The sequence below is a fragment of the Apostichopus japonicus genome, chromosome 19 (assembly GCF_037975245.1).
Source record: "Apostichopus japonicus isolate 1M-3 chromosome 19, ASM3797524v1, whole genome shotgun sequence".
In the NCBI taxonomy this organism is placed as follows: Eukaryota; Metazoa; Echinodermata; class Holothuroidea; order Aspidochirotida; family Stichopodidae; genus Apostichopus; species Apostichopus japonicus.
The window spans coordinates 18,873,741-18,885,452 of record NC_092579.1 but is presented as its reverse complement, the minus strand read 5'-3'; the positions used below and the strand labels follow the sequence as shown (position 1 = coordinate 18,885,452).

Here is an 11,712-nt window from a genome sequence, read left to right as displayed (position 1 = left end):
GAATCAAGCCTTTTTTTACCCCCACTAGCTATTGCCATCAAAAAAGTTCCCATTCTTTGTATGAGGCTTTCTCTTACATGTTCCTCATCCATTTTTATCTGTTAGTGTTTATTTAGATAATGTCGAAAGAAAGGAAAACAGCATTAGAGACATTTGAGAATTATAAGCAAAATAAAGAGAAGAATATGTTTTAGTTTTGACTTTTTTATTTCATAACAACTCTGTTGTTCAAATTGATTTGCAATGTACATTCCATAGAGGAGAAAAATAAAAAAAAATGATGAAAACATTGAAGTTTAATGCTGCATACAAGGAAACGATTTAAATTAAACTCGAAGTGAAATACGTCAATGGCTTGGTGCAAGGATGGATGGATTGATCAAGGTTTGGAATTGAGAACAATGTTCCCATTTTTTTGTTTCCATATACATATGTGTATTTATGTACAATACAAGAATTAGTGTAATAAATGTAAAAAAAAAACAAAATTGTATAAACTTTTTTTATACTGTTTCCATATCTTTTTGCTTTTAGAATATTCCATCTTTTATCAGTCTGCAAAGTGGGTCTCTATTTCTTTAAATATTTGCATAACTGTTGTTATTTTTATGTATAAAGCAGTGGTCAGCTACCATTTAACTTGAATTGTAACATGAACTGTCACTAGTCACTAGAACTGTAACGAGACTGTCACTGTCACTCAACTGTCACTACAACTGTAACATGAGGGTGATTGCAGAATATCTCATATTTGAATAATGCCATGCAAAGGAAACAAACAATGGAGAAATATTTATGAAATATTTATATTAAAGTTTTATCATGTATCTAATTTCCACTTTAAGTACCTCCATGGCAAAGCAGGAAAATCTATGCATGTTACATTTTGTGCTGGAACTTTTACAGTACAGTATGTCACAACGTACTTGTAACAGCTATCTGTCAAATATTTAGGCATTGGGCGGCAACTTGGGGATTATGGGACATACCTGAATCTTTCTGAGCAGTATTTAAGAGTATTGGTGTGATATGCAACAGAGGTTTTGAAATCCTACCATTACATTTTATCTCATTAACTATGAAAGATTTCGTGCACTGAGTAGCAGTGATGACCCACATTGATTTGCAGTAACATATTCAAGTTTAAATACTTGATTATAGGCTGCATGAGAAAGAGGCTTAGTTACAGGAATTTGGACAAAAATTATCCAAAAATGTTATAAAAAAAATGAGTGGAGTTTATAAAAAAAAAACCTGTACTGTCATACCCTTTTGGGTTCGTAATGGAAAGAAGCTTTAAACATCGCTGACCAGAGAAATTTTGTTGCTTCGAAATGTCGGTTCTCTTTCAATAATCCCTCTGACGATATTCACGCTACCCTGGGGTGATTTGGCTGGTACTTAATCCACTAGTTCACTCGTCTGAAAAAGAAACCAATGAGCTTCAGTACAAAAATCTGCAATACTATATGTATTTGGAGTTCTAGCTGTGTGTTAATGTCCGATACAATAATGCCCATACAGTGGAGCAGTAATTTCAGAAAAGTAAAGAGCCACTTTCTGTCAAATCTTGGTTGATTTTGTTATAGATTGTAAAGCAAACTAGCAGAAAAACAGATCAATCTTAAATGGGGCAAATATTTCTTCCTACTCAGAATATGACTAAGGTCCCTCCAGTACTGTTATGAATATGAGGATGATAGGATCAAATTATGACCTCCAGACTACAGAAATAGTCAAATTAGATTGAATGTTAACATTCTTATTCCAAAATTATATTAGTATTTAATGGTCTTTTTGTTTGAGGAAAAAGTTGTCTATTATTTTGCATGGTGGAAATTGTCAAACAGGAGAGGTTTTTAACCTTCTATCAAAATTTGATATTGCTAACAGAGGATATTCACCTGGGACCTATTCTTCCTGGATCGTTTCATCTTTCTCTTCATCTTGTTTCTCGCCTCCGTTCTCATCCTGATAAAGAAAATTGGAAATGAAACAGTTTCAAAAAGATGCAAAAAACTTTTTTCTCTTTACAAGAATGGTTGAAGGTAGTATAAACTGTAATAAAATAAATGATGCCCACTTGGTTGAGTTTTTGTATTTACCACAAAAGGTTAGATGTAATAAAAAATTGCTATATCAATAATGAAACCATTATCAACCTCTTTGTACATGCAACCTCTGATACATCATGACAAGGGATGTATCAGATAGTTTAAACATGACAAATCCAGAGTTTATGTAGTACCTCAAATTACCAAACTTTAAATCCCACCCACAACTGGCAAGATATCATCTGGCACAATCAACGATGACAATGATGATGACTACATAACTACAGCACTAACAATAATAGTAATAACAACAATAATAACAACAATAATATTAACAACATGAATAATAACAAGAACAATAAAAATAATAATAATTAGAGTGGAAGTAGCCTAGATGTCAAGTGTGTACCATTTTGTTCTTATAACTTTTGTTTTTGTTGTTGTTGTTGTTTTTTCTGGAAGGGAAGGAATGTGGGAAGGAAGCAAACTAGAATGCAACTACAGTCAAGGGTACATAGTGTGGTGAAATAAATCACACACATGTTTCTCCTTGAAGATTTTTTTATATCAATTTGTAAAAGAAGGGAGGATGTACCTTTTTCTCTGAGTTCGATTCATCTTCAGCCACTTGCTTTGCTTTCTGTTGCTCTCTTTTCTTCCTGTCTGCATTGATCATCGCAAAGAAGTCTTCCTCGGCCCTGGCTACTGGATCTTCATCATTGGCGGAACCACCCTCCTCATCATCCTGGTAGTCGAAATGAGACAAAGAAATGGTATTAAGAAGTGGACTAACACATAACACCTTAAGCAGTGCTATGGTCAAGTGGATAAGGGCGGTGCCATTAGAAGCAATGAAACATATCATCTGGGAGGTCATGGGTTCGATCCATGGCCGGCTAAAGTAATGCCGAACTTTTCATCAAGGAGAAGTCCATCTTTTTCCAATCTGATAAGATTTTCCAAATTGTAAACAAAAAAATCCAGAATGAGTTAAAACTGTTAATTGGCTAACCACCTGAAGATAAATTGCAAGTCGCAATACAATCTGCTTCTCCCACATACACCATGTGGCTGCTTTATAACTGCCTTTTCAAGCTCATTATTAGTATACATTTCCACCTTTGTATAAACTTCCTTTGCCACTCCAACACTTCTCTCTCTTAAATAGAGTCACACATAAGAAAGATAGACAAATAAATGATGAACAAGTATCATTCAATATTCTCATTTCATGTTGACGGTAGAAAAGTTAAATTTTTCTCACCTGGTCACCTTGTGCACTCTGGCCAGCTCTCTTTAGTCTCAGTTCCCTCTGCCTAGACTCCAGAATTTTCTCTCTCTTGGTCTCCCGATCAAACATGGCTGTCACCAACACCTTTTCGTTTCTCTGCATGGTACAGAGACTGTCGGAGAGTTCTAGTAGGGTGGTTGTACCTGTATGTGATCCTGTAGCAATCAGTCTGCCCTGGTCCTGTACTCTCAAACTGTGAAGAGCTTCATCGCAGACCTAGAAAAAAAATCACGGTTACAGATATAAATAATACCAATTAGATACTTGGACATTTGCAACCAGACATTAGATGTGATTTAGAAGGGCAGTTACAAAGAAACAAAATGAAAAAAGAAAGATACTACTCCTCAAAGCTCAAAGATTTTTCAAATATGTCTTTCCTACTACATGAAATGTTATGCAAGTGAGCAATCTGGTCTTTGAGTTTTGGAGAAAAGTCTTCATCCTTAGCACTATACTTAATAAGATGAAGAAACCAGAAGGTACAGTTAACAGGTTCAGGATCAATTTGTAGAATGACAATTCATAATCTTCTTCAGCTTAAGCATGTATTATCTGTACATCAAATACAGGAAACAATTGCTCAAGGACTCATTTACCCTCTGTGTCACATGAAACTGAAATAATAATAATACTCTAGGGTACAAGAGCAAAGCTACACACACTACATTATCTCACAACAATGTATAATAAAATATATATACAGTGTACATGTCTTACTGTTAACTGACCTGTAGGCTAAGGGTAGGATCGTTCTGTTTGAAGAGATAATCCCACACGTCCAGTGTACCGTCCATTTTGGTGGTGAAGAATACTGACGGCCTGACAGGGCTCCAGCACCCATCGGTCATGTACGACATGTGGTACCTGCATTAAAGATACATCGGAATCAAACTTACTTTCGTTGCACCTGTTGTAATATGGGACTTAAAAAATAAAGGAACAACTTGCATGTACTAGAAACATGGTTAATTGAGCATCATTTCTGATGTATATTCTGATATATATATTTTCTTTAGAGAAATATTCAATATGTCCCCCATCTGCATTGTCCGGCCGTCTTTACACAAATGCTTCCTATTGTGATATACTTGATACAGCTCTATCGATGGGTTTCTATAAGTGATGCCACTTTACACTGAACTCTCAAACACATTAATGCCTATTCCTAAATTCTTTGATTGTGTTCACAAGTTGTGGTCAAAGCACTAAGAAAATAACATGTTTTATATTCACAGAGGTCAATGGAATGCACTTTAGAAAGCTGCAGTGAAACAATGATTGATGACTTGCACTTGCCGCTGACATTAATGAAATTTGTGTTAGATATGAACAGCCAGTTTTATTATCTATTTTTTATTACTTTTTTTTCATGGTAAAGACCAACACTGAAGAAAATAACATCTTACTTGGTCCACATTATTGAAGATTCCCTGATGTCCTCAGACCAAATCTATAAATAAAAAGATGAAAGAGTAATAGTTGATTAGTCATGTTTAAAGCACCAACCGCAAGGGGTAACATATGGAACCTTGTAGATTCCACAGGTATTAAAATAAATATACTGTATTTCAGGAGGAATGAAAGTAGTTATTGTTGTGCTGACACTGCAAGTTTCAATATTTGTTTTATCTGTGATATGGAATTATATTTTCAAAATAAGTAGATTGAAATAAATGGAACACATGGCTTTTATATATGAAACAGATAATTGCATTGGCTGTCAAACTAGCAATTTTTCACCTCAAGTAGAGTGATTTCATATAATTATTTTGCATTCTTTGAGTGACTCAAAGAATTAGTTAGCAATTGTTACGTCATTTAAAACGAAAGGAAAGTGGCACAGATACATGAATCTGGGATTCTAAATTTTGCATATATCCTTCTGATGTCATGTTTCCCATTAAGTGAACACCACATTTATAAATGATGTAACCGAAATTAATTTAAATGTCTATTGAAAATGTGATTATGATCAATAAAAATTTTCCCCTGCCGCCCCCTTCCCCCCCAATAAAGAATCCCTTTAAAATTTTACACATCAAGAAGATTGCCACTTGTGGAGAAGGATTGCTTTCTTACATGAACCAGTGAACAGAAAGATTAAACAAATTTAAGTCTTCAAAGTTCTTCACTATTGAGTTATCACAGATTTGACTTATTTCAGTATGGATCGTTGTTATAAATAGCAACAATCAAACATAACATAGTAATTTAAACCTGACAAAAAAGAACAAGCTAAATTTAGCAACAAAAGAAGTACTGCTTACTCTTGCAGTCCAATCCCCAACAGTCAGGAAATTCTTAGGGAAGAATGGATTTCTTTGCAGCGAGTAGACAGGTCCGATGTGTTCCTTGTAAACTGCTACTATTTTCTCTGCTGGTGTCTTTGCCTTTCTGTTGCAAGAGATGATGGTTCCTTGCTCAGTACCGACCATGAACTTTGTTGGCTGATAAGAACAAAATGTGGATATCGGTACAGATTATGACAACTTTATTGGTTTCCTCAGAGTGGAGAATATCTAGAAATTTTTTTTTTTTAAGAAAGCAAAAGTAATATTAAGAAGCAATAAATAATATAACACTAAAACCAATTTTTAGTGGTTCAGAAGTCAATCACTATTGACACATCCTTTGTAATTTAATGATATAAATATACATGAAGTATTGCAATGAATTAAATAAACGAGATGAGAATAGAAAGGTACTATTGACTCACAATTGTAGGTTCATACTCCAGAGCTAAGACTCCCTGTGCATTCTCTACTTTGCCTTTCTTTGTTGGATCCATATACAGTTTCTCTGTGGGTTCCCCTAGCTTTCTGATATCCCACCACAATACCTGAAACAGAAAAGAAATGGTTTTTATTTTAGTTCCAAGAGATACAAAATCAAATCAATTAACAGTTGAGTATCTTAGAGTAATATTGCTTTCCAACTAGAAAACAAAAATTAACGTGATATTCTGTATGGGTGCTTTGAAGAATTTCTTTGAATTAGACAGTTATTACAACAGCCTTGTCAATATAAAAAGATAAAAGATTATAATATGCAAAGTAGGATATGCCTGCTTTCATTTGCTATGAAATGAAATGAACCATTATCTTCAGCACACAAGAACAGTTTAAGCACTTAATCTACAACCTGTTTTACATATTTCCCTCCATTATTTATTCATTGTTACCTGTCCATCTGTCGATGCTGAGAAACATTCAGTGCCGGTCTTTGATTGCAGCCAGATGGTCTTGTAGACTGGGTCGTGATGACTGTGTTCCACTGGTGACATCTCCACGGCATGAGAACCTTTCCTTGTGTCCCAAAATGCTAATTGGAAGGAAGAAAGTCATTGATTGATTGATTTTAATATCTGTTTAGAGAAGTTTCTTCTGTGTTGCTCACACAGTATTATCTTCCTAAAACTATTTTAATAAATGTTGCCAAAGGGTACTTTCTTGCATGTTCTCTATAGAAAGCATTATTCCCAGAAACTATGAATGGTGACTTCACAAAATGACTGTTTAGTCAAAACCTCTAGACAATGGTATGAGGATGAAGGTCTGATCATAGCTCATCACCTTTGGTCATTTTGATAGAATTGTCTTTATAACTTTACAACCCTTGCACACAATAATTTTCTGACAAATCGAACATGATGTTTTAGAAAACTTTTTAAATACTTATTAAAGAAAATAGAAATATGATAACTGGCTCCCTGACTAAATAAATTTTCAGTCCATTATTAACATGTAGAGTCCATTAATAGACAGCTAAGCAATGGTACCTTTCATTAATTCTTCTCTTTTTGAAATATTTTGCACCATAGAGTTGCTGCATGTTTATAAATGGCCCTGCTTTCTCTTCCCCATGCAAGGATGTTTCAAGCCAAGTATTTATACAATAAATATATATATATATACATACTGTACTGTATCCTATTTGAATAAAACTCTTTAGTATTATCAATCTATTTACAAGGCATGATGCTAACGAAAAATGTCACTCACCGACTTGTCCATTATAGCAGCCACCGATCAAAACGTGAACATCTTTGGGATTGTATTCTAGGCATACAAGCGGAGACACTGGCTTCAATGTAAATTCTGGCTTGTTAGGATTTTCTGATGAAATGAAAAGATAGTAGTAATAATAATTTAGTATTGCCCCCAAAAATCACTAAAATGCAGCTTAACTGTCAATCAAATATACAACACACACACACCATCTGAAGGTGCTACATGTTGTAAATTTGAAAGTAAAATTGCAGTTTACAGGTAATAAATACTGATACAGAAGCATGAAGCATGTATACATGACTTTTGGGAAGGCTGTTCAAACCACCAAAAAAGCATAAACATATCTTGTAGATATCAAACATAGCACTAGATGTATTTTATTATTTAAATTAAACTTTCCACTTGGCAACAAATTCACCAATACAGAAGCATTGTTCTGTACTAACATTTTTGGCTTCATAAAATGTGCAAGTAGGTAGAAAGAAACTTTATCAGTTGCTTACAATGAAAACTGCTGGTCTGAAAATAACATGCAATCTTTTAAAGGCATGTTTTGTTGTCCATGGTAGTATTGTAGGCCTACACCGTGTGCTGATATAGGTTTGACCCCCCCCCAAAAAACAGACACAATTGATGGTTTTTAACATTTAAAGTGACACACAGACAAACATTTTTAAAGAATGTTTTCTGAGATCAAGCACATTTAGTTTGCCAGGAGATATTCTGTGGCAAACACAACCCAACTGTGTCAAGAGTTATCTCAGAAAACTGTTACAAAGAATCTCACCGATATCCCAAATGTATGAATCGAGGCTGATATCAGCTGGAGACCTCTGGAATTCTAAATTGGAATAAGCCACAGCTAGCTTCTTTGCACCATCTGGGTACCATGACAAGTGAGTAGCAGTTCGCTTTATTTCATTTGGATCCCTAGAATGAAATTAAAGTACACAACAGAATGCTCTTCATTACTTCATTACAAAAAAAAAAAAAAATAGATAAAAAGTAAAAATAAATAAATAAATAAATAACAAAAAGAAAAGAAAAGATAAGAAGAACAATTTTAAGCACTCATCTGGTGGAACTAATAATTCATTTTGTCACTACACAAAATAGCAAGATTTATGTTACGAAATGCATGCAATCCATATGTGATTCATTACAATAGAAACAGTTGAATGTAGTCACCTAAACACATTAATGGTTTTTGCGGATGGTGTCTCTTCCGTTTCTTCTATCTCCAAATCAGCAAAGTAGTCCTGGTAAATATCTATGGCATTATTCTGTCTGATGCAGTGTTCCATGACCTGTGAAATATGAACAGACATTCAACTTTTTATCTTTTCTTTTAATTCTGACAAGATTGTGGAAGCTGAACGACACAAAAATCATCAGAACACAGCAAAGAATGAGTTGTTACTCGTTTCTGAAATAACTTGACGAGTCTGCAACATATTATGCATAATTTAGAAACCTTTTTGTGTATGTTATATCCAGTTACTTTTAAGAAAGGGTACATGATCAATATGAACAAAAGTACGTTAAGCCGGCTTGACAAGTTTCCTCCTTGAATAACAATAACAATAAGTTTATAGATAAGTGTTCAAACTTGCTGCTTGGTTCAGAAGAAGATACAGGTATTAGAGCATTTATAAAAGCAATGTATGTTGAAGCTAATGCTACTGTATATATACAATATTTGTTCAGCTTGTTTACCTCCAATAAAGTTTGAGCTATTATTCTTGTATCTATAGTAGCCTAGTCTGTTCTTTTTTTCACACTATATGCAATTTCATAGTGGAATTTAAATAAGTCAAATATACTCCATGTATTGTTGTAATTGACACATCAAATGAAGCAAAGCTTACACTGCCCAATTGTTGAATTGTCGTGATGTACATTTCGTCCTTTTCAACTTTCTTTCGGAATCTGAGAACTTGCTCCACTTCTTGGGGATTGACATCTTTGGGCCATCCACCTTCGACATGGTTTATGCCCCTGGTATCTGTTTCAAATCTCTCTGTGTTGACCTGCAATACGAAGGTTGACAAGATAGTGTGGATACAAGCTGAATGCGATTCGTTGCTTAGCATAAATTGGAAAAGAAAAACACTGTATCCCTCACTATCAGCTTCTCATGATGTATTGCATTCAGTGACAAGATAAATTGGAATATTTAAAAAAAAATAGCAATTGGGATGTTAGGTACAGAGTAGCTACACATTGTATAATAAAAAGAAAAAAATCAATGAAATAAATTGTTATCTCAAGTATGATTTTTTAATTGTTCTGTTTTAAATCACAAACTAATACAGTGAAAGAAGACTTGTGTAATCAATTAATATGAGTACTAAGTTGACCCTCTGAGAAAATTGCCATCGATAACATTTTCAAAACTTTAGAAAATGCCAAAATGTTTGCGATATGCTGCATGCATGTGTTGACAAAGTGATTACTTTTAGTTTAGTAGTATATTGCAGTTAATTGACTATTACAAAGTCACTGCATCAGTCTGTTATGTGCAAAGACACATACCAAATTTCAGCTTTATAATTGCTTTAAATGGCTCTCATATTTAATGTTCATTTCTTACCTCATGTTCACTCATTTCCTGAACACATTGTATCCCTCTGTCAACTGGATTTTTTTCGACAAAGTTTTGCAAGAGGCTTTCATCTGGTAAGATGTCAACATGCAATTCAGCAGGTCTGTCAGCAAAGTTGCACTGTCTACCAAACTCACTTCTCTTTTTGGTATAAACATAAACAATCTCCATGGTTTCAAGCTTGAAAGCTCTGATTTGAAAAATGAGGATAAAAGTACAAATTAAGATGAAACTATTGTTAAGCATATATAGAATTAAATTAAATTTAATAGGTATTGATCCTACCTGGCTTATGCAGGTAGATCCTCACAAGGTAGGTGAATAACAAATTGAGTATTTATAGAATTAATTCAAGAGAATTCAGCTAAGACCATACATAAGTTGTGATTGTAATAAATGATACAGACCAAATATAGGTCCCCCGGCATTGCAGTAACTTATTGTAAATATTGCTGATATCTAAGACTTTTGCAAGGAAACCTAAGCAGAGACTTTTACTAACGGCAATCAAGTTTTTGGACTAATCAATGTAAATACACTGCTTTAGAAACCAGTTTCTCAACAGAGATATTTACTATTCATCATAAATATAGGCTAATTCAAGTTACAATTCTGATAAACAGTGTTTTAAAGAATTGAAAGTTTATCCTTGTTAATTTTATACTTAATTGGGCAGCTCCTCACATCTCAAGTACCCAAATATTTACCCACAAATTTCTCTATGATATTAATATTGCTATGTTCTTGGGCCTAACTACCTATACTAGGCTAGCCTATATTGTAGTTCACATATAAAGCACTCTGCTGTTTCATACCATATCATTTGATACAGTCAAAGGACATTTGTGCAATACCTATTATACACACTTCTGGAAAATTAAATAATTTTATGAAATGAGAAAAGCTTGGAAGTTCAAAATGAGTGATTCAAGTTTATTGTCCAATTTGCTAGCCTAGTTCAGTCTTTTACTGTTTGTCATAGCCTTATTGAACTGTAAAAACACACTGGGAGGGCTCAATAATTATCCAACAAGGGTGATAGGAAAGTAAAAGATAATAGGTTACTTGGATCCTCAAATTTCTGACTACGTCTCAACATTCCCTCAAGGCTTCATTAATCATTTGGAAATCAAGTCATTTCAAATCATTTGGAAACCAAGTCATTTCCAAAGTAGAATGCTAGCCTAGTACAAAGTGACATTTGACCTCACTTTACGACGGTCAGACTGAGCAAAATTGAGTTAGGCGAACAAACACTCAGTCTAATGAGCTATATATTTGCATAAAACTTAGTTACGTTCGACTAACTTAGTCCCTAGTTTATGTATAAATTAACCTAGGCCTAGGCCTAGCCAAAGAATAACGTTAGGCTATGATTCAGACTCAGTGCAACAAATTAGGCTAGCCTTGGAATACCGCTTTAGTTTCTCCTCAAAAAGGTACAAAACAGCTCATACGTTTAATTTAATAGCGATACACCGGTAATCTACCACTTTTCGCCAAGCCTCAGCAAGCCAAAACTGTGAAGTTGTCTTAGCTCAAGTTCGATACCTTGATTCTGCAAAGGGCAATAACTTCACTTAGCGACAAGTTGCTAAGGGTAAAGGTCATCCAACTAACTACATGGAACTTGAAGATACAACAAACCTACGGATGGTGGTATTTCAATCTAGAATTAATTAGGAGATAACATTATTTTTATGTATAAATTATGAAATAAATTCGTTTTTATAGGTGTTTCTGATGTTA

At 34.1% G+C, this 11,712-nt stretch overlaps 1 protein-coding gene across 5 annotated transcripts; it reads right to left on the bottom strand.

Annotated features, from left to right (window-relative positions):
• Positions 1–188: 188 nt before the first annotated feature.
• On the bottom strand, positions 189–11,573 carry LOC139959930 (dynein intermediate chain 3, ciliary-like). Of its 5 annotated transcripts, none has more exons than XM_071957868.1 (15): positions 11,421–11,573; positions 9,952–10,153; positions 9,227–9,388; positions 8,547–8,665; positions 8,146–8,288; positions 7,350–7,463; positions 6,530–6,669; positions 6,065–6,187; positions 5,616–5,795; positions 4,755–4,798; positions 4,077–4,212; positions 3,319–3,561; positions 2,650–2,799; positions 1,905–1,971; positions 189–1,422 (listed from the first exon to the last, which is right to left on the bottom strand). In XM_071957868.1, exons 2-14 carry the CDS (start codon positions 10,132–10,134, stop codon positions 1,912–1,914), a joined length of 1,797 nt encoding a protein of 598 aa, XP_071813969.1. In that variant the 5' UTR covers positions 10,135–10,153; positions 11,421–11,573; the 3' UTR covers positions 189–1,422; positions 1,905–1,911. The 5 variants fall into 5 exon arrangements, with proteins under 5 accessions (XP_071813969.1, XP_071813972.1, XP_071813970.1 ...); XM_071957871.1 differs by having other exon boundaries at positions 11,454–11,572; XM_071957869.1 differs by having other exon boundaries at positions 11,370–11,559.
• Between the last annotated feature and the right edge of the window lie 139 nt (positions 11,574–11,712).

Bases quoted from the DNA above. Each gene is read 5' to 3' on its own strand.
- LOC139959930 (XM_071957868.1), bottom strand. From the start codon at position 10,134: ATGGAGATTGTTTATGTTTATACCAAAAAGAGAAGTGAGTTTGGTAGA. The intron at 7,464-8,145 runs GTGAGATTCTTT...TCATTTCATCAG, and splicing joins TTCATACATTTGGGATATCG to AAAATCCTAACAAGCCAGAA. The intron at 5,796-6,064 runs GTGAGTCAATAG...TGTTCTTATCAG, and splicing joins TGGAGTATGAACCTACAATT to CCAACAAAGTTCATGGTCGG.